The 19,368-nt window shown below is 36.7% G+C and overlaps 2 protein-coding genes across 3 annotated transcripts; one reads left to right on the top strand and one right to left on the bottom strand.

The window, feature by feature from the left end:
• Positions 1–280: 280 nt before the first annotated feature.
• Positions 281–9,955, bottom strand: LOC111326768 (uncharacterized). The gene is made up of 4 exons (XM_022930846.2): positions 9,440–9,955; positions 7,737–7,858; positions 6,908–6,989; positions 281–4,634 (listed from the first exon to the last, which is right to left on the bottom strand). The coding sequence occupies exons 1-4, from the start codon at positions 9,852–9,854 to the stop codon at positions 4,435–4,437; spliced, it is 819 nt and encodes a 272-aa protein (XP_022786581.2). The 5' UTR covers positions 9,855–9,955; the 3' UTR covers positions 281–4,434.
• Positions 9,956–10,028: 73 nt separating this feature from the next.
• On the top strand, positions 10,029–18,579 carry LOC111326765 (WASH complex subunit 3). Of its 2 annotated transcripts, XM_022930842.2 has the most exons (9): positions 10,029–10,255; positions 11,228–11,326; positions 11,955–12,020; positions 12,541–12,675; positions 13,970–14,000; positions 14,458–14,478; positions 16,368–16,423; positions 16,798–16,862; positions 17,794–18,579. In XM_022930842.2, exons 1-9 carry the CDS (start codon positions 10,205–10,207, stop codon positions 17,894–17,896), a joined length of 627 nt encoding a protein of 208 aa, XP_022786577.1. In that variant the 5' UTR covers positions 10,029–10,204; the 3' UTR covers positions 17,897–18,579. The 2 variants fall into 2 exon arrangements, with proteins under 2 accessions (XP_022786577.1, XP_088590643.1); XM_088734517.1 differs by lacking the exon at positions 12,541–12,675.
• The last annotated feature ends 789 nt before the right edge of the window (positions 18,580–19,368 follow it).

Raw genomic sequence — 19,368 nt, 5'->3', positions numbered from 1 at the left:
AGTATAATTTTAGTGAAAGTTATAGTTGTCATCTTTGATTGTAATGGAAGCTGAAGGCTAGGGGAAGAGGGAAATTTGTAGCAATGGGGTGAGTAACAATGAAAAAATAAGGAGGAGTGAGGCAGTCTTTTTGCCCCTTCTAACCCCTCCCCCTACTGTTGACTCTTAACACTACATGAAACATGGTTGATTGAATAAATGATCACATGCTTCTTATTGTTAACTCACCCTAATACGACACCTGCACTGAGGATACCATAGCATTAGCAGAAACCCTAAGTACGCCAGAGGTTAAGTTCTTTATTTATGGCCACACTAAAGTAAGCATAAATCACCTCTCCCCCTTCCATCTCCTCCCCTTAAAAATATTCTATTGCTTAAGTTAAAAAAAAATCATTTTGCATTCTACCAGACCAAGTTAGTGATGGGAACCATGGTGCTTGACTTCAGTAATGCCATGCACCCATTTAACATCAAGCAAAAATAAGAGACAGACAAAATTGAAAACAATATGATTGAACACTGCACTATAGTAACCAACTTTTTCTGGAATAGCCCCTACCAATAAGCAGTCTACATTTTGATTAAAACTATTTTCTTTTTTACACTCTTCCATACTTAAAAACCAATACTTTGAACCATGCTCTCCAAATTGTCTCCCTTTATTCCATCACAGTGGAAGCATCCAGGTTCCCATCTTTAACTCGCCCTCCTCCCTCTTGCACTACTTCCATATGAAGTTACCTTTTCCATAAAATAATTATCATTCTGAACACACAGAATAAAGGTGACAAAAGCCTCTTCCATTGTTAACTTGTTATTGTGCACATTGTACACACAAACAGCCTTTTCTTACCTGTCCAATTGACTGAAACAGCTTCCCATTTATTTCCTTTCCATAAATTTCTTAGCAATGATGAGCTCATGGAACCATATCTTATAATTTCCCCTTAAAATCCAAATGGACTCTCTCACTATTTAATATGTCTTTAAAAGTTTCTGATCCTGGTAAAAAAAAAAAAAGTCATTTCCTCTTAAGAAATATATTCAAAGAGCAAATCTGGAAAAAAAGACATTTATATTTGATCTTTCATTTCAACAATTGTGACATCACACCAACTAAGGGTGGAGCAGAATAGAGATGAGATATCAATGTAGGCTATCTTTTTAGTTCTTTCGCATTCTTTGCTCATATTCAGGGCTTTTAACAAAAGCCAATTATCTGCCGTCCACTGCCACTCTTAAGGATTTAATCTAAAATAGTCACAGCAGTCTACTTCACAATTTATTTCACCAATTATCGAGTAAGTCATTGTAATGCACAGTCTACTTGACTTAATTATGTTTTGTATCATGAACTACAACTGAATTGCAAATCATTGTTCCGGTACTTTCCCTTGCTACTGGTTCTAAGGGATTACAAATGCAGAAATAATAGTTCAGTAGAAAATCAACCTGCCCTAAATAGCCTGTCCAGACCATTACCCAGGCTTGCTACTGCAAGAAAATCTACTTTCTCAGGACAACCAGTTAGGCTTTTATCAACCGTGAGGTGCACCTAAATTAGGATGAACATAACTGACTGTTACTCATAAACAAGATGTCTCCTATGAAGCTGCTTGGGGATCTGAACAAATCCAAAATGTGCCTCTCTTTAATGTGATACTATTGTGCCTAAAGCTTTCCAATGACGCATTGTAATGATCTGAACAATACACTAACCCACATGAATACAAAAGAATATGTACCTCTCAGCTAGAAAAAAATATTACTTTTATCTTTTCTCTCTATTAATAAAAGAAATATTCTAACTAAACTCACTCATTAAATATTTTCACCCAAGAAAGGTATAAAGTCACTGGTTTATAAATACAAAATTGCAAAACTACATGTTTAATACACAGTATTAACGTTGAGTATTTATGACAAGCCAAATGACTTTTATAACATAACCAAAGTAAAGCGCGCGCTCTGATTGGTCAATTTAGCGTCCCCCATTTGCCCATGGGTGTACGCTGCTGACATGAGCAAATGCAAAGACTATTTTTACGCGCGCGCTTGTTTTTTCTGGTCGCGTAAGATTTGTTAAATAAAAGGGAACTCTTTAGCTACGATGTATCAATATTATGTTATAAAACAAATGGTAAACACGACAGCGTACACTATTGAGTTATGGAAGCACTTGGGAGGTTTGCTAAGCACTCAAGAAGCTAGAGTCGCTCTCGGCTATCGCCTCGAGCGACTCTTACGCTTCTTTCGTGCTTAGCAACCTGCCGCGTGCATCCATAACTCAATAGTGTACGCTGTGGTGTTTACCATTTGTTAACTAGAGTATGAAACTGATACAAAGAAACATACATGTGTATATTAATTGAGAGTGTGCTGTGGGTAGTAGTTTTTACAAGCATATAAAGTTAACAATTTCACTTAAAGCACATTTACCAACTTAAGAAAACTGCTCCACTGGATTACCTCTCAACATGCTAAATGTCTTTTTTCCCCAGACTTAAGGATCTACTTTTTTTAAGTCATTGTTTGTGGAATCAATGTATTTTTAATCAGCATTTCTAAATGCCACTTTATTTACCTTGGAAAATAATTGTACCAACGTTAATGTAAATGTCTATGCTTCTATACCTTCCCCCTTTTTATGGTGTCAATGAGTAAGCCAACAAACATGATAAGTACGTAAATTTTTAAATACATGTAACTTCTCATCTAGTACCTATCACTGACAGTGACAGCTTTGAAGTAGTTATATACACACTAGCGCCACTCAATACTAAAATTAAATCCTTAAAAAATTCAAAACATGGTTTCTCTTTTTTGTTTAGGGTTTGTAAGACAAACCTAACCCTCTCCCACATAAAGAATATCATGAATAAATTAGACTCCACATAAAAATGAAACTGCCAAAATATTCAAATAGTACATTTAAAACTTGTAGTGTTACTATGATAAAATTTTCATCCCACAATACACTCACTGATAACACAAACTGTTGTTCTAATTGCACTACACTCTTTCAAGTTCTCTCTGGCATAATTTAATTTCTTTGCTGATTTCAACTTATTTAGTAAAATCAAATTTGCCAAGCACCATCAAACACTTTTCAGGTGATGAAGAGGAGCTATCATTGGCAAATATCAAGATATGTTAAAACTGTCAATAATGCCTAAATTGTGGAACAAGTTTAATAAAATCATTTTGTGATAAATTATTTAAGATGCCTTCATTTTCATGGAAAATTTGGTCGAGTGTAGGACATCAACAAATCTCTAGTTTTGTATTTCCCTCACTTGCATATCTCTTGGAGGAAAACAATAAAGAGCATTATTTTATCTCCTTATTTAAGGCATCTTCAAAAAGCCTTGATTGAAGAGATTCAAATTTCATCATAGCAACATCAACAATGAATGAAAAAATGACATTTTGTGATAAAGACCACCTCCCAGTTAGCTCAATGGATAGAGCACTGGACTGTTGTGTGGGAGGTCGAGGGTTTGAGCCCCGGTCGGACCAACACTCAAGGTCTTAAAATAATTGAGAAGAATATACTTCCTTTCAATAACATCAAGAAATGGTTTAGATATTCTAGTCTTCTCGGATAGGGACAAATAAATGGAGGTCCCGTCTCCTGGAGGAGGGGTAGGAGATGTTAATTTCCCATGCACGAGATTACTGTGTCATGGATGTCCTTCCCCAGGGTGGGATGGGTGGGTTGGGTTTAGGTGGATGAACCTAGTAGGGGACTACGTGTCCTTTTGTTCTTCCACTTGTACAATGTACAAATCTTTAGAAACAGAAACAAGACTTTTGCTATGTAAATTTGTCATAAAATAACCTAACCATTACCACACCTTCCCAACAAACAATAATTTGCTTACAACTAAAAAATAATCGAAATACAAATTTAAAGTAGCATCATAATCGGAAGGCTCTTTCTTTTGATAAACATTAATTGCTTTGACAACATAACAGGTTTTTATAGCTACTACAGCTAATATACATGCACACTATATTAAACTACAACAACATTATATGTGAAAATAAATAGGAGATTTTTTATGACAAGTTGGGAATGGTGGTCCAATATCTCGCAAAATATTACTATTTATAAATTTATGTTCTAAACTACCCATATACCCACAATTTGATAGGTTCTCATACCTACCATGAAGGTGTTTCCAAGGACAATGTATTAATGATGTCATCATTACCAATATTTTACCCTCTCTATTGAATGCATATCAAAAAACTATTTCCATTTTTCTGTACCCATCCTCAATAGTAGATTAAAAGAGACATCAAAGTGTGGCAGGAACAATTCATTTTGGTGCCCCTCTCTGATTTCAACACCTCTCTGTTTGTTGTAACCCCAGACACAGGCAAAGTGGAATCATACAATTGTTACAAAACAATAACATAGAGGTGTCAAAGTCCATTCATTAGATAATCTACTTTGGAATATCTTGGTCTGTGAAATGCAAACCACCAAGGACGACCGATCAGAACAACAGCAGCACAAAGGAACAAAATACCAAATCCAAGAGCTATAACCAGGGATGGATATGTGGTGTGATTGTCACCATACAATTCCCTGACCAATTTCTTTGGAAGTGATGTTGCTGAGGCTAGAAAAAAAGAATTCCACAGTCTTCAACTTAAGACACAACCTTCATCCAAGACTTAGATTATTACCAAGCATTTATTTCCCTTTTGTTTTTGAAATACCAAATGAATATTTTCTTTCACACAAAAAAAAAGTGGCTAATCAAAAATCGTGGCAAAACATTTCCCATCCAGCTGGGACGATGTGACATATGACTTAGGATAATTAGTCTTAGTCTCAACCCTTTACACTCTAACATCAGTATGCATAATCTCCATACTGTTCTCCACACATTTCCTGAGCTGCTGGTAAGGGGAATTTGTTTAACAATCAACTTAAGGTGGCTGAACACAGTTTTCGCGCACACTTTTGCTGATGCAATTCAGCGCACGCACAAGGATTAAAAGACAAACATGCCGTCAATAGAGTGGTCATTTTTATTTACTCAACACAAATCCACTCTATCTGTGCTATTTTTCTCTATAGTTGGCGCAGTGTGTTGAGGGCTTTAATCTTTTATTGCAAAGACATGTTAGAAAAGTTAACGGTGCAAAGAACCCAGCAATTCTCAGCTTTTTCATCATTACTGAAAGAACCCAGTTAAATGCAGTGCATGCATAGTAAGTCAAAAATTGCGATTGAATGGAAAATTGCTTTCTTGGAAATATGCCTATTTCTTGAGAACCACCCATTAGAATTTCACGAAATTTAGCACGAAAATACTTTAGGAAATAAGTAACTGGAGTACTGAAAAAATTTGAGTTAATTTTAACAAAGGAAATTCTAGTTAATTGAGTGAACCTTAAGCAAGGGATAATTAAAGACCTCTATGTTAAATTGTTAGCAAAATGGTGTTAACTTGTGAGTACCGTTACAAGCTCGTTGCCTGCAAATTATAAAGAAAATCTAATGACTACATTTTCTACAAATAAGCAAAACCAATTTTAAAGGCCTGTTTAAATTTATTCATGTCACCATGGCAACAGCACATACGTCAGCTTAACTATAAAAAAAAAAACCAAGTTTGAGTTGTTAACTTACTTTCTGCCAGTTTTGGCGACTGAGAGATCAAGGGTTTTAGAGAAAATAGTGAAAGAAACATAAATATCAAAAACTGTGTTCAGCCACCTTAACTCAAATTATAATAACATTTGGATACAACACACACTGTCACTGGTTGAAAGGGCATGCCCTATCAGAGTACAAAACACAGAGCTGAGCCAAAATCATCACACCATCTACCAATTTGCACTTAAGGTCTATTTTTTTTCATTCATTGTCGGTGAAACTTGGGAACAAGCAAGCCAGCAACTTGCACTATTGTAATGTGAGCAGTGATGAAAATATCCAAGAAATGGGGAGAAACACTTGACTATGTCTCGTATTTCTCCAGGCTACACTTCTTTCATGCTCTAGCTGCTGCCCGTGTGCTTTACAAAAGGACAGAACACAGTCAAGGTTTCTCTATTTGTTAAACAAAACTGATCTCCCTTTCATTTCTCTCATACAATTACTGTCAGTAACTTCATCCTAGGTAATTTGGATGTTCAACAACTCATGCTTTAAACTTCCACCTGTTTTCATTTCCTCATAACTCATTTACAACATGATTTTTCCCAAACTAATACCATCTTCCTCAACCAGTGACAACGTAAAACAAGCTGTAATGTGGTCCAGAACATCGACTCTAGTTTGAGGAAGTTTTGTATTCCTTGTTTTGTTTTGTTTTTGTTTGCATTACACATAACAACTGACAATGAAGTTCAAGTTTTGCAGGTCATCGATAAATTAAACCTCTACGTTCTTAACTTCATAAACCTTGAGAGCATCTAATTTCTCCTTATACTATGTATCCCTGAACTACACAATCATTAAGGTCTCAAGAATAAAAGAAATGTTTATCAACTAAAGAAGCTCTTGATCATTAAACAAATTCTCCTGATCAGCACCTTAGGAAATGTATAGAGAATAGTATGGAGAATATGCATACTGATGTTGGTGTTGAAGGTTCTTCTTCTTCGAAACTCATCCTTCTTACTGTAATAATATTGATTAAAATGTTCTCTGTTCATACAGAGATACAGCAAACACCATTTTCCCCTTTATTCCCGACACTCAATGTCAGATCCTGAGATCTCAAAAGCTGAAAAATTCATGTTTTTTTTCATTTCCCTTTCACATTTGAATTATTGAGAGCCAACTGTATTCCCTTTGTTCAACAGTGAAGAGAACATCTTTTAAAGATTTCAAAATGTTAATCTCAGAACAAATTTGTTATCTCTATCTGAAATTTACCTTCAATTTCAACTTTCATTGTCACATTAATTGTCTTTTCAGTGCTATTCGCAGAGGTCTTTGGAAGAGGAGTTGCAGATGACTGATAATAAAAATAAAAAGATCAATAACTATTTATGATAGGGTACAGAACAACCTTTCAAACTTAAAATGTATAATTTAGGAAATCCACTGGCCAAAAACAGACTAGCATGTACCTACCATTCCATTTAAAAGAAGTACCAGGGAAGTGATTAGTTTCGAAAACAATAGAGAGGGATGTGGCTACGAGACTCAACTCAGAAAATTCATGATGAAAGAGTGAGATCTTGAGAATTCTGAACTGACTTGATGTTAAACTATAAGCTTATACAATGATATAGTTAAGACATGTAATATTTTATCTTTGTAATTTACACCCGGAAAGCACATAGAAATCTTTAAGTATGCTTGGCACAGAGGAGAGTGCTGCTTCTCCCAAGCAAAAGGTCATTTGATTGATCCCTTGAGATAAATGAGCCAGTTTTTTAGTGGTACCATTCATTGTAACAGAAATCAGCATTTAAGAACCCATTCCCATAGTGCAAAGAGTAGCATTTGTCTTGTCTGAAAATTAGGTGAAGGTCTTACTCATTCCAGAGTACAGATCATTGATATCAGTGTTCAAATGTACAATTTGGAAGTCAAAAAGGTGTACTTTAGACCTATAAGTAGAATTAACTGAAATAGAATATGTCCTACAGCTAGTCCACAGATTAACCAAGAACTTTACAGGAACAAAAGGTCAAAAGGGGCAAAATTTTGGGTTGTAACAACTACATGCAAATGGCTTTCAGTCATTCCCACTCACCTTTTCAGATGAAACATCAGCATGTGACAGATCAGCGGGAGGACTCGTCACTTCAGAGGCTGGTTTTTCTGTGGACAAATTCTTTTCTGCATTTCCATCTGCTTGGGGCATAACTGCATTATCTGAAGGACACAAGGAACTCAAAGTCAAAACATTTTACAAAATCCATATTAATACAAAAAGGTAGTCTCTCTTCAAAAGAAATTTGAGTCAAAAACATAAAATTTAAGTTTAAAGCTTTTAATCTCTTAATCACTAAGAGTGACACCTTGGAATGCCATCCTCAAATCACAAATTAAGCTCAGGGGGGATAAAGGAAATGATCACCAACTACAGAAGCTCTTGATTATTGAACAAATTCTCCTTGTCAGCACCTTAGAAAATGTTTAGAGAACATTATGGAGAATATACATAGATAGACAGATAGAAACTCTATTAACATGTCAAAGAACCTTTTAGTTTGGGAGATATCTCATACTATTGTGGGGACACAAATAAAATGGATAAACATTATTTACAAAGAATATTACCTACTTAAGAATAAAATTAAGTCATATCATGCATGGAAAAAAATATGAAACAAATTAAGAATTACATAGAGCACAGCCCCCAGCCCCTGCATAATGGTGTTAAGATAAATGATTCAAGAGCTTCTCAGTCCATTACATAAAAGTCTTTTAAGGCTCAAGACTCAAAGCTAGGACTTTGCTTCAAAAGGCAAGATTGCTTCTATGCAGTCTATTTATAAAGTCAAATCTAAGTAATCCCTGTAGCCATTTTTGTTCTTAGATAATTATTATGTGTAGCATAATAACATAACAATTCCATGCCACACATAATAATGCAAATTCAAACTCAGGTTGCTGGTTTCTCTTCTATCTTTTAATTCTGTTTTAAGTCCTGTCCTCTTATTCTGTTGGTAATTATGTCATACTGTGCAACTGAATATTTAAAGAGATGTGAATGTGCAATGTGTAGCAATCAAGTCTTCAATCTAGAGTTAAAACATTTCACATCACCCAAAACATATTTGATTCACAGCACTACTAATGTTACCAGGATCACCTCAATTAAACTTACCAATTATATTACCAAACACAAACAAGGAGCCAAACTAGTTTGAACCGATCATTAGTGCACTGAAAACTATTGATGTCACACAAACTTGAAAGGGAAACATTCCCTCACAATTATTGGTTCATCAACTTTTATTGTGTAATTTGATCGGTGAGCTGTTTTCCAACTACCCTAGTAACACCAGCAGTGCAGTAAAAATTTGTGTATCTACGCATTGTTTATTCAAGCTCCTAAATCGTAATTTGAGGAGATTTTATGTTAATTGTGCCCCTCAATTCATTATAGTCTGAACAAGCTCTTCTTGAATTGTCTTCAGTAAGAATAATCAGAATATGGTTTGAAACGATACGACTGAATCTGAACGTGCAGTGATATATTTACCCCGTACTTATAAGTAGCGACGGAACTAAAAACTGTAAACCCACGAGCAGCAACATAGCGTGAGGCTGAAAATTTAATTATATTAACAAAAACGTAAATAAGCCAACACAAAAAGTAGTGTTAAGTATAAGTGTCATTAAGTAGATCGACACAAAACTACGAACTTGTTATGCTGTCACACCCTAGCATGTATTGTACTGTGCATACAAAGAATTTGGTAAATGCACAGGCACCAGCTCATTTACCTTGTTGCAGATCTCGGATCCCAACCACTGATCCCTCCGCTCTATCGCTTACATTAACAAGAGCCTCAGAACACAGCTCTTGAGGCCGACAGTTGAGGTAGTAACAATTATAGTTTTTGTGCTCGCCAAGGTTGGGTGGATGTGGGTAAAACAGGTAAACTGTACAGTTATCATAACCGCAGCAACCTTGTTCACACTCTGAGGGAGAGTTCACAGTTGATCCCTTAGGGACGGTAACAATTCCATTCTCTCGCTCAGCGTTTTCCTTGGCCTTTGCGATACTGACCATTTCGCCAGTATATCGCTGCCCCATTCGACAAGAATCGCTCTCTCCTTCTACATTTGCGCCCAACACCAATGCAGTAACCAAGTATAAAATTAAAAGAGTCACTTCGTGTGGTCTCTGTCCCTCCATCGTGAATTGGGATGTAAAAACCTCTCAAAAAGGCAAAAAACTTCAGTTCAACCAGCCCTCATTATGCGAAAACGGGCGAAACAAAAACACGTAGCGTCTTTGGTCACGTGGCTAATTTAAGGGATTCTTATCTGACGTGGAGGGCTACTGCTGTACAAGAATACTGGGGGCGTTTTTCGTGTTAAAATATCGAACCGAACGAACCGAAAGCGAATGGTACGGAGGCTGACACGGAGGCCACAGTAACTGACCTTAATTTTGATTTCTTTCCAGTGGGTTGCCGCCTTAAAGAAACGTGGAATAGATATTAATTACCAGCAGTAGTTCAATTTATTAATAGATAAGGAAAAATGGACAGCGATGGTCTACCTATCGTAGGGCCAAATGTGGATTATACCAAGGTATTTGAGTTAAAATTAGTAACACGTATTTTCCGGGAAGTATCTAATAAGATTTTAGGTAGTTAATAAAAGAAAAAGTCAGAAAAGAAATACTCTAATTTGGCAGGGTCCAGGAACTCTGGAAAAAAATTGAAATTACGCCTAGCCTCCCCGGAAATGGTATTTTCTTGCTCAGGGACACAAATTTCCAGTGTGGGTACCGGGGTATGTACATATATATCCCGTCTGCAAACAAAAATACGTTGCGCATCAGAGTACGACAGACCATGAATCCAAGTTTTTTGCTTGACCCTTCGGTCTGAGTCGCAGCTAAGGTCATTTGTACGTTTTGTTATATTTGTTATGTTTGGCACGTAACTTTAACAGGACATTGTACTACCCCTCTCTCTCTCTCTCTCTCTCTCTCTCTCTCTCTCTCTCTCTCTCTCTCTCTCTCTCTCTCTCTCTCTCTCTCTCTCTCTCTCCTCTGTCCATATAGGAGTAAGCATGGGAGATTGACTATCTGTGATGGACTGGCATGTTGTTTTGGAACCAAAAATTTCTTAGACAACACAGCATTAGCTCTTTAAAATATTCAGTCTTGTGATTTTTTCACAAACCATGTCATTAGTAAATTAATCTGTTGGAGGCCCTCATGAACAGTTCTCATCAAATCTCAGTGTTATCTTTGTTACAAGTAGATTAGAGAGTATAGAGTCACACCCTTGCTGAAAATTTTGGGAAATTTCATCGGGTGATATGGGCAGGGTTAACATGGGCTACCCTAATTAGCACATACTTATCAAAATTGTCTGCTGCCTTGGTTTCCTGAAGAGAAATAGGGAAACCTAGTCCTAGCTTCCTTGTCTCTTGTTTGAGTGCAACTTGCTTGGACTTTGCTACAAGAATTCTAATGGCAAAACCCTTTAAATGCAACAAGCATAGCCCTGTTAAAATCTGAAATTGAATGATTGATCTTTACTTGGTTTACAGGTTGGGCCAATAAATCACAAGAGAACCTTGGCATTCCTTAATCATTTTATTACTCACTCTGTTAGATTTCTGAATAGATTTTCATGTGTTTGTGAAGAGGTGAGTATCTGTTACAAAAAAATGAGCCATTATGGCTATTTTGCTTTAGCCATATATTTTTAAAATTTACTTTGTTGCAAAAATGTTTTCATATTGCACAAATTCAATATGGTTGGGTGAATAGTTAACCACCAAGAAATGAAATTTTGTAAAAAACAAGAAAGATGGAAGGTTTTGAGGTCGATGAAAAAAATGTGGAAGGATGTTTTTCATCTCAATGTCATGAGCATTGGACAAAAAGAATTTTGAGTCCCTACGAGGAATCAAACCTCAGACCTTTGACTTATGGGGACTCAGAATTTTTTTCTTTGTTCCATGCTTGTGACAAAACAAAAAACATCTTTCTATAAGAAATAACGTTGTTTTCCATAAGTCTGGCTTGGAATCCTGTGGGGTATTTATTTCAAATGTTGTATGTGTTATTGAAAGGTCATGTAAGTTCTAAAGGCTCAGTGTGGTCATGGTGACAAGTGTGTACTTAATCTTTGGGATTAATTGTGTGTTGAGTGGTGAAGGTTTCCCCTGAATCGAGGTGTCCCAAAGGAGAGATTCCAGTGTATCTAGCAAGAAATGGTAAAGGAAAGGTGATTGTGAGTAATTGTTTGTACCTCATGTTTTTGAATTGCAGAAATTAGCAGATTTATCCAATAAAATTCAGAGAATTGAAATAATGATGAGCATTTTAGAAGCTAAGGTAGGATTCATTGCTGTGTCTGTGATAGACTCCTCACGCTCACTCAAAATGTCAGAATTTAAAGTTGAGATGTTATAAAATGTTCACAGTCTGTACTTCATTAATGTACAACCTTCAAGTCCTGGAATACAATTACTAGAAACCAATGTGGACAAAACTGCTGAGAAAATTTGTTGCAAGGCATAGTTGTATTTCATCTCAAAATCAAAGGAAGAAATACTCCCCTCCTTCCCTAGCTGAAGTTGCCGTGTCTTTGTTAATCAAAACATATTTTTTGAGAAAAGTACAACTTAAAAGCGGCATTGAAAAAAGAGAAAAGGGTCAGGAATAGTACAATGCATACAGTGGAATGAAAATAACTCTTCTCTTTGCCTGCAGTAGTTTCCTCAAGGGTTTTGTTTGCAAGTGTACCTTCTTTTAATCATTGATCTTAACTGATTGGTTTTATTTCTGACCATTCATTTTGGTCATGACAAAAAATAATTATATGGTCAATTTGTTTTTATCATTTGCAATGTAGTTAGCATCTATCCCAGGCCTTGAGGATGTAACAGTGTCAACACCTGCACCAAGTCAGCCTGAAGCAGCTGCTCCTGCTCCTGCTCCGGGCATGGCTCCTCCTCCAGCTCCTGGTGCACCACAACCATCAGCAGAAGTATATTAACTCTTTACTTAGTTCTTATTAACCGAGCGGGAGGTCTGTATGGGAGAATCTTGACCAAGGTTGCCAGTACAGACCGAATGCAGTGAGGTCTGTACCAGCGACCGAGGTCAAGATTCTCCCATACAGACCGACCTAGCTCAGTTAATAAATTAAAGATGTTTATTATATGGCTGTGTCTTATATGCCAATTTTTTATACTCTTTGTACCTTTTTTTTCTAGAGTGGTCTAGATGCTGGTCTAGATGGGAAATCTAGACCGCTTTCAATATTGATTTCAGCCAATTGAATTCGTGAATTCGGTACTTCCCAGTCCTTGTGAGACACAGCCATATAATAAACTGTAATATCAGTATGCATATATTCCATACAGTTCTCTATACATTTTCTAAGGTGCTGGCAAGGAGATTTTGTTTAACAATCAAGTCATAGAGTTTCTTTAGTTGGCGATCAATTCCTGTATTCTTAATGTGTGGTTCAGGTGTGATATTGTAAGGAGAAATCACATGCTGGTCAAAGGGTTAAGTTAACAAATGACAACAGTGTGACAGTTCAGCCTTAACTTTTGGTTTTCACATGACATCATCAAAGTTATTATCAGTCCTTGTGAGATATTAGTTTAGTTAGCTATTAGAACACCTGACGACTTTTTTTTTAACAAATTTTCAATTTGATAGGGTTTTCAACTTGTGAGAAGGCAAGGGTGAATTTCTAAGCTTTTGTACTTTTGTGAGAGTGTTTGAATACCTGGTATTTACCTTCTTTTATCTCTTTGATTCTTGACTTTATTTGTTAAATGGTTTTGACGATGGTGTAATAGTGAAAACCAGCACTACCTTTTGGTGTGTAGCATCAGTGAAGTCAATTTGGTGAATCCTCTAAACAACCACTGGCAGTAGGCTCTAGGTTAACACTCTAGCATAACATGCAAACCCAAACTTTTTTAGAAGTAAGCCTCCCTTCTCATTTCTTAATATATATACATCAGAGACATTTTTCTCCATCGGTGTGTGTGTTGGACTCCTTATTTTAACGTCCAGTTTCAAGTCCTCTCACAATCTTGTGTACTTTAGAAAACATTTTACTTGCCCTACCCAATAGAGCTAGTGTTGGTTGCCAAATAAGAGTAACCTTTAGAAATTCTAGGGATTGGCCCTGTTCTGGACTGGAAGGCCATGTAGTGGGGAAGGGGTGGTAATATTGCAGGTGGTGTAATGCAATGAAAGTAGGAAAAGCTAGATAGTCTTTTGGGCCGTTTAACTGCTCTTTACCTTTATTATCCACACAGGCATCCCTTCCACCTCCCACAGAAGAACCAGGTGAGAATCAAATTACTGAGAACTTAGTCTGAGTAGTTTTTGCAAAGAATTGTTATACAAGTACTTTCAATTAGTTTATTGTAAAAATCCTCAATAGTAGTTTTGCTGCTGTAAAGACCACGTGATAATTGCAAAGTTTCAGCACAGGAACACTGATATATTTGGAAGTGTCTTTGTTATGTTAGTCAGGATGGGCTCATCTTCTACATTAAGGAAATAGGTCTGTCATTATAGTTGAATAATTCTCGATATGTCAGCAGCTTATAGACTTAGCGCTTACGATTTGAAACAATGTGTAGATCCTTTCATTGAAATAGAAGGTTGGTCACCTTATCTCAGCCAAATGGAGCATGCACCAGCTATTGAACCTATCACCTTGTTACCTGTTGTCCAGCTGTCTCAATTTACTTATTGCTTTTTGTATCTTTTTAAATTTTCTATGAAATTTACTGATCAGCTCCTGAACCAGAGAAACCAGGTAAGCTTAGCAACTGATGCAATTGCTTTACATCGCCTACTGTCAGTTTACTGAAGAAAGGAAGACAGACTGTACAATAGGCACTTTTCCTTTGAAGGAATTGGAAAAACTATACTCAAAAATCAATTCAAGTAACTCCAGACTGCCAAAATCAACAATTATTGGTCTCAGCTAGACTATATAATTTGCCCTGACAAATGGCTAAGGCTCAAAGCCTCAGCATAAATGGCCAATTTACATCATAAACTTGGTTGGTAAAACCAAATTATATCTTGCAATACCCACTATACCCATGGTCTTAAAATAACAGAGGAGAATTTGCTACCTTTCTATAATATCAAGAAATGGATAGATATTCTAGTCTTCTTGGACAAGGACGAACAAACTGTAGATCCCGTCTCCTGCAGGGTTAGGGGTAGGAGACGTTAATTTCCCACGCACGAGATTACTGTGTGGTGGATTTCATCCCCTGGGGTGGGATGGGTGGGAATAGGCAAGACCTCATTGATAACAGTACTTTGTACTGAAGGGCTATCCTGGATAAATACTCGAATATTATAATATTGCAGTATACACATTTGGATGCTATTGATTTAAGCAAGATAGGGCGAAAATTAGTAGCCTATCTGCATGACAGGACTGTTAACTATAATAATATCTATAGCTACTTAAATATAAATGATCAATATAAAACAATAAAAGTGTCAATTGGCCCAATACTAAGATTTTTTTTTTTTTATGTGTTCATGATGTACTGTTCAGCTCTTAATATATCCTTAACTTAAAATGTTCATAAAATACTGTTCATAAAAACCAAATCATAATGTCCTTAAAATTCTTACGATGTAACCAGTTTAAATGTTCTTGCAATGTTCAGAGTGCTACTTAATAAAGCTTTCTGCGTTCTCAGCAATATTTCTTTGTATCTTGTACCACTGTTGTTATTGTTATTATTATTATTATTATTATTATTATAATTATTATTATTATAACCAACACAGCACCACTGTCACAGTTTCTTTAGAATCTTACCCCCTTTATATAACTTGCAATCCATGTCAATCCCTCCTATCCTTGTCTTTTCCCCTAACTATATATTTCATTTCCCTTTATTTTTCCCATCACACCAAATTAAAATTTTGAGGCATTTGTGAGGTATCCTTGTAAAAAGATAGTTAGGCATAGGGTGAAAGCAATTCAAAACATTGTGTCATGACGCTTTTATGTTCTGATATCACAAAAAAGAATTTTGTGTGAAGTAAACAACCATTAAATCATTTTCTCCTTTCTTATAAGCAAGGGTTTCTTAAAACTTCTGACGATAGAAATCAACGGTAAAACACGACATTTCGACTGTGCTTTGGTCATTGTCAAGTGAATGGAGTGAAATACAGTAAATATATGTATATATACACATAAGAAATATAAGAAATTTTTGCAGGTGTAAACAAACAATAAAACTACAAAGAAAGTGCTAGTAAAAAGCTAATTAAAAACCTTTCTTATTTTCCTTTTAAATTAATTTATAATTTATTAGATTCGCCGACAGGCAGGGACACCGCAAGAGCTTGCGCCAATTACTGCAGGCCCAGTAAACCCACCCATCCCACCCCAGGGGAGGACATCCACCACACTGTAATCTCATGCGTGGGAAATTAACGTCTCCTACCCCTAGCCCTGCAGGAGATGGGATCTGCGGTTTGTTCACCCTTGTCCGAGAAGACTAGAATATCTATCCATTTCTTGATGTTATAGAAAGGTAGCAAATTCTCCTCAGTTATTGATTTTAAGACCCTGAGTGTTGGTCTGGCTGGGGCTTGAACCCTCGACCTCCCGCACAACAGTCCGGCACTCTACCAATTGAGCTAACCAGGAGGCTTTTGTTTTAGCAATGACTGTTTCCAAAGATCCAAGATATGCCAAATACTTTCAGATGATTAAAGTGGTGAGTATTTTGCCACATAGCTTAAGGCAAAGGCCAATTTTATTAAGGAAGAAAGCAAAATGCAGATGTTGTGACAATTGCCACTGCCACTTGCTACTTCTCACAAATTCCAAAGACTACATGTAGAAGTTGTTTCCCTTTCAAGAACTCTTAATTTGCGACTCTGTTGATATTTCTGATTTGAACAGGTTTATTTTGTTTCACTGTAAAACAGAAAGGATTCAAATAGAAATCTTGACCCAGCTTTTTTATTCCTTTTTTTAAATCATTCCAAAGTTCCATGAGGCTTGTTTAATTCTCTTGTAAATTCAGTATAAATTTAAGGGGGCACTTTTGCATTGGTTAGTTGTCATGTTTATGTTGGCATTTTTTAGGGTGTCCCACTGATGGCAATTGCTCCCAAAATGCAAGCAGAGGGCCTAGACCCAAGTTTGCTAGAGTAAGTATTAAGCATCACGATGATCTTACTTTTATCGCAATGTCAGCCAGTTTTCAAAGTTTTCACCTATTTTTGATTAATCATAACCTTTTCATTCACAGAAATGATTGACATGTTACTTCTCCACACAGTATAGTAGGAGGTGACATGTGTGAGTGGTTAGGGCACTGGACTTGTAATCTGGTGGTCCTGGGTTCAAGTCCTCCACCCTGTTACTCACTGGATTTATTCTCCATCGCCTCAAATGCAACTCCTCAGCTGCGCTGTGTAAATAGCCAACTGGTCGGCCTCCTGCCAGTTGTGATTTTCTAGCACTTTATGTTTACTTGAAATATTTGTTTCTCTCTCTTTCATAATTGTATAATGCTTAGAGGCTTGAAATAATAGCCATATGAATTGTAATTTTTTTTTTGTTAATCATTGCACTATCAGCCAACAGGAGAGGAGAATAGTGAAAGGGTTTTATCATGATACAAAACCAAGTTCCCTTCACTGATTTTCATTAAAAAATTTAGTATTAGAAAGGTGAACTATACTTTGAGTGGTAACTTGTAAATTCTGAAAAATCCAAATTCCGACTTGGAACCTTACATGAGAAACTGCCTTTAGTTAGTTTCTCAGTAAAACAAAAGTTCCTTTTTTTTGTGGGCAAATCTGTTAAAGATCCTTTCTCTTTTCATTTACCATACTGATGACATTTATTATCATGGCAGAGCCCATATTTGCCGCCCTGTTTTAGACAAGCATGTCCTATGTTGTCGGTTGTCTCTCCCTCGAAGAATTGTTGCTATTTGCCTTTCCCCCGTCTTTCGAGTGTTTCATTACCCTGGCAAAGAATTATGTAAAGATTTTTTTTTTTTCAAATAACGGCGCAATTTTAATACCGTTGATGTACTGATCAAGTTTTTTTTCGTGGCTTTTTTTTCCCCAGGAATCCTGATGCTCCAGCCCCCGATGGTGGCCCAGTACCGGCGCAGGAGGACGACTCTGACTCAGAGATGTCATCAACTTCTTCCTTTAGCGATGCCGATTGATAGAATGGTAGTCCAATATAAAGCGCGTGATTCCTGTCTAACACAGCCTTAAATGAAATTTCAAACAAACTTAATACTAAATGGGTTGAAGATTGTGAATCGTTTATTTGCCAATAAACTATTGGCAAATAAACGATTAAATTCTTGACTCTTTTCAAAGTTAAGATTTTTTTCTATTAGGATAGATGCCAGCTAAAATATTCTTTTTCTTCCTACCCGATCCATTACGTCAGCAGTCAAGACTTCTTCGTCTTTTTTTGTGGTTTTTTGTTTCTCTTTATTCTCCGCTTGTTAGTCTATTTAACAAATATATCCCATGTCGCTTTGCGTCTGTAGAACACGGACTATGTCGAAATCTGGTAAGAACGAAAAAGGGGCACACGAGGGCGGAGCCGAGTGTGTCATTGATGTTCTTGTTACATTTGACGTCTTCTATGGCCCTTCCTGAACAGACCCACCGCAACGTTTAGTCTACTTTGTGTTATATCATCAAAAAGTAAAAATTCTGTTAATGTTGATGTCATTCTATTCGTCTGTCCTCCAGTCGATCATAAGTAAGAAGTGAGAACCAATCAAAGGGCCTGCATAATTTAGCTCTTCATCTGAATGTAGAAATATTATTTTTGTTCATAGTAAACGTTAAGGTAACACAAATGAATAAATGCTGATAGTTTCTAAAGAAACTGTTTGGCGCTGCGTCGGTGGGGGTAACGAAATAATTTGAATATATCAACAAAGTTGAAATGGTAAATTGGCCACCGTTACGGTTATAAAAGCTGACGTTTCGAGCGTTAGGAATTGTGGGTTGTGTGTGCTTTTAAAGGCAGAAAATGGAGCTACGTGATTGGTGGGAACATGGCAACGAGAAAAACACGAATAAATTAGTGGAATGAAAAGCGTTCGTTGATACCTGTGGGATTTAGACTGCCGGTTTGAAAGATGAGCCTTTGTTCAAGAGTTTTGCGGCTTTCCGTGCTACCTAAGTGTAACGAAAGACCGCAGATTGCCATATGTTGCTTAGAATGATTGGGTAAATTAAAATGTCAAACGACTGGTTTCGATGTGTCCTTGTCATTCCTCTCCACGTCGCGAAGGTGTTTTCGGAATCGGTCACCTTGTCTTCTGCCTGTTTCGCCGATGTAAATCTTTTTGCAATAAGTGCAAGTTATACAATAGATTACATTGGCGGAGGTACACGTGAAGTGATCGGTGATCTTAATGGATCGTTTGGGTCCCGATATTTTCTCAGTGTTGTGAATGAAAGGACACGTTTTGCATCGTGCACGGGCGCATTTAAAAGTGCCTGGTTGGTCATTAGTCTGAAAAGAACTTCTGACCAAAAAATTTCCTATGTTTTTGTCGCGTTTGAATAAAATGAGCGGAGGCTGCGAAGAGATAGTGCTTGTCTCTGGATCGTTTTGAAGTAATTTAAAGTTTTTAAGAATGATGGGTTTAACTGAGTGGTTGTGAGG

The sequence above is a fragment of the Stylophora pistillata genome, chromosome 1 (assembly GCF_964205215.1).
Source record: "Stylophora pistillata chromosome 1, jaStyPist1.2, whole genome shotgun sequence".
Taxonomy (NCBI): Eukaryota; Metazoa; Cnidaria; class Anthozoa; order Scleractinia; family Pocilloporidae; genus Stylophora; species Stylophora pistillata.
This window is presented reverse-complemented; position numbering and strand designations above follow the sequence as displayed.

What these genes read in the sequence shown, in the direction of transcription:
- LOC111326765 (XM_022930842.2), top strand. Translation starts at nt 10,205, where the DNA reads ATGGACAGCGATGGTCTACCTATCGTAGGGCCAAATGTGGATTATACC. An exon ending in TTTCATGTGTTTGTGAAGAG is followed by an intron (nt 11,327 to 11,954) that starts GTGAGTATCTGT and finishes TTTGAATTGCAG; the next exon opens with AAATTAGCAGATTTATCCAA. An exon ending in CACCACAACCATCAGCAGAA is followed by an intron (nt 12,676 to 13,969) that starts GTATATTAACTC and finishes TTATCCACACAG; the next exon opens with GCATCCCTTCCACCTCCCAC.
- LOC111326768 (XM_022930846.2), bottom strand. Translation starts at nt 9,854, where the DNA reads ATGGAGGGACAGAGACCACACGAAGTGACTCTTTTAATTTTATACTTG. An exon ending in GATCCGAGATCTGCAACAAG is followed by an intron (nt 7,859 to 9,439) that starts GTAAATGAGCTG and finishes TGTGTCCTTCAG; the next exon opens with ATAATGCAGTTATGCCCCAA. An exon ending in AATGAAAGTTGAAATTGAAG is followed by an intron (nt 4,635 to 6,907) that starts GTAAATTTCAGA and finishes CTTTTTTTCTAG; the next exon opens with CCTCAGCAACATCACTTCCA.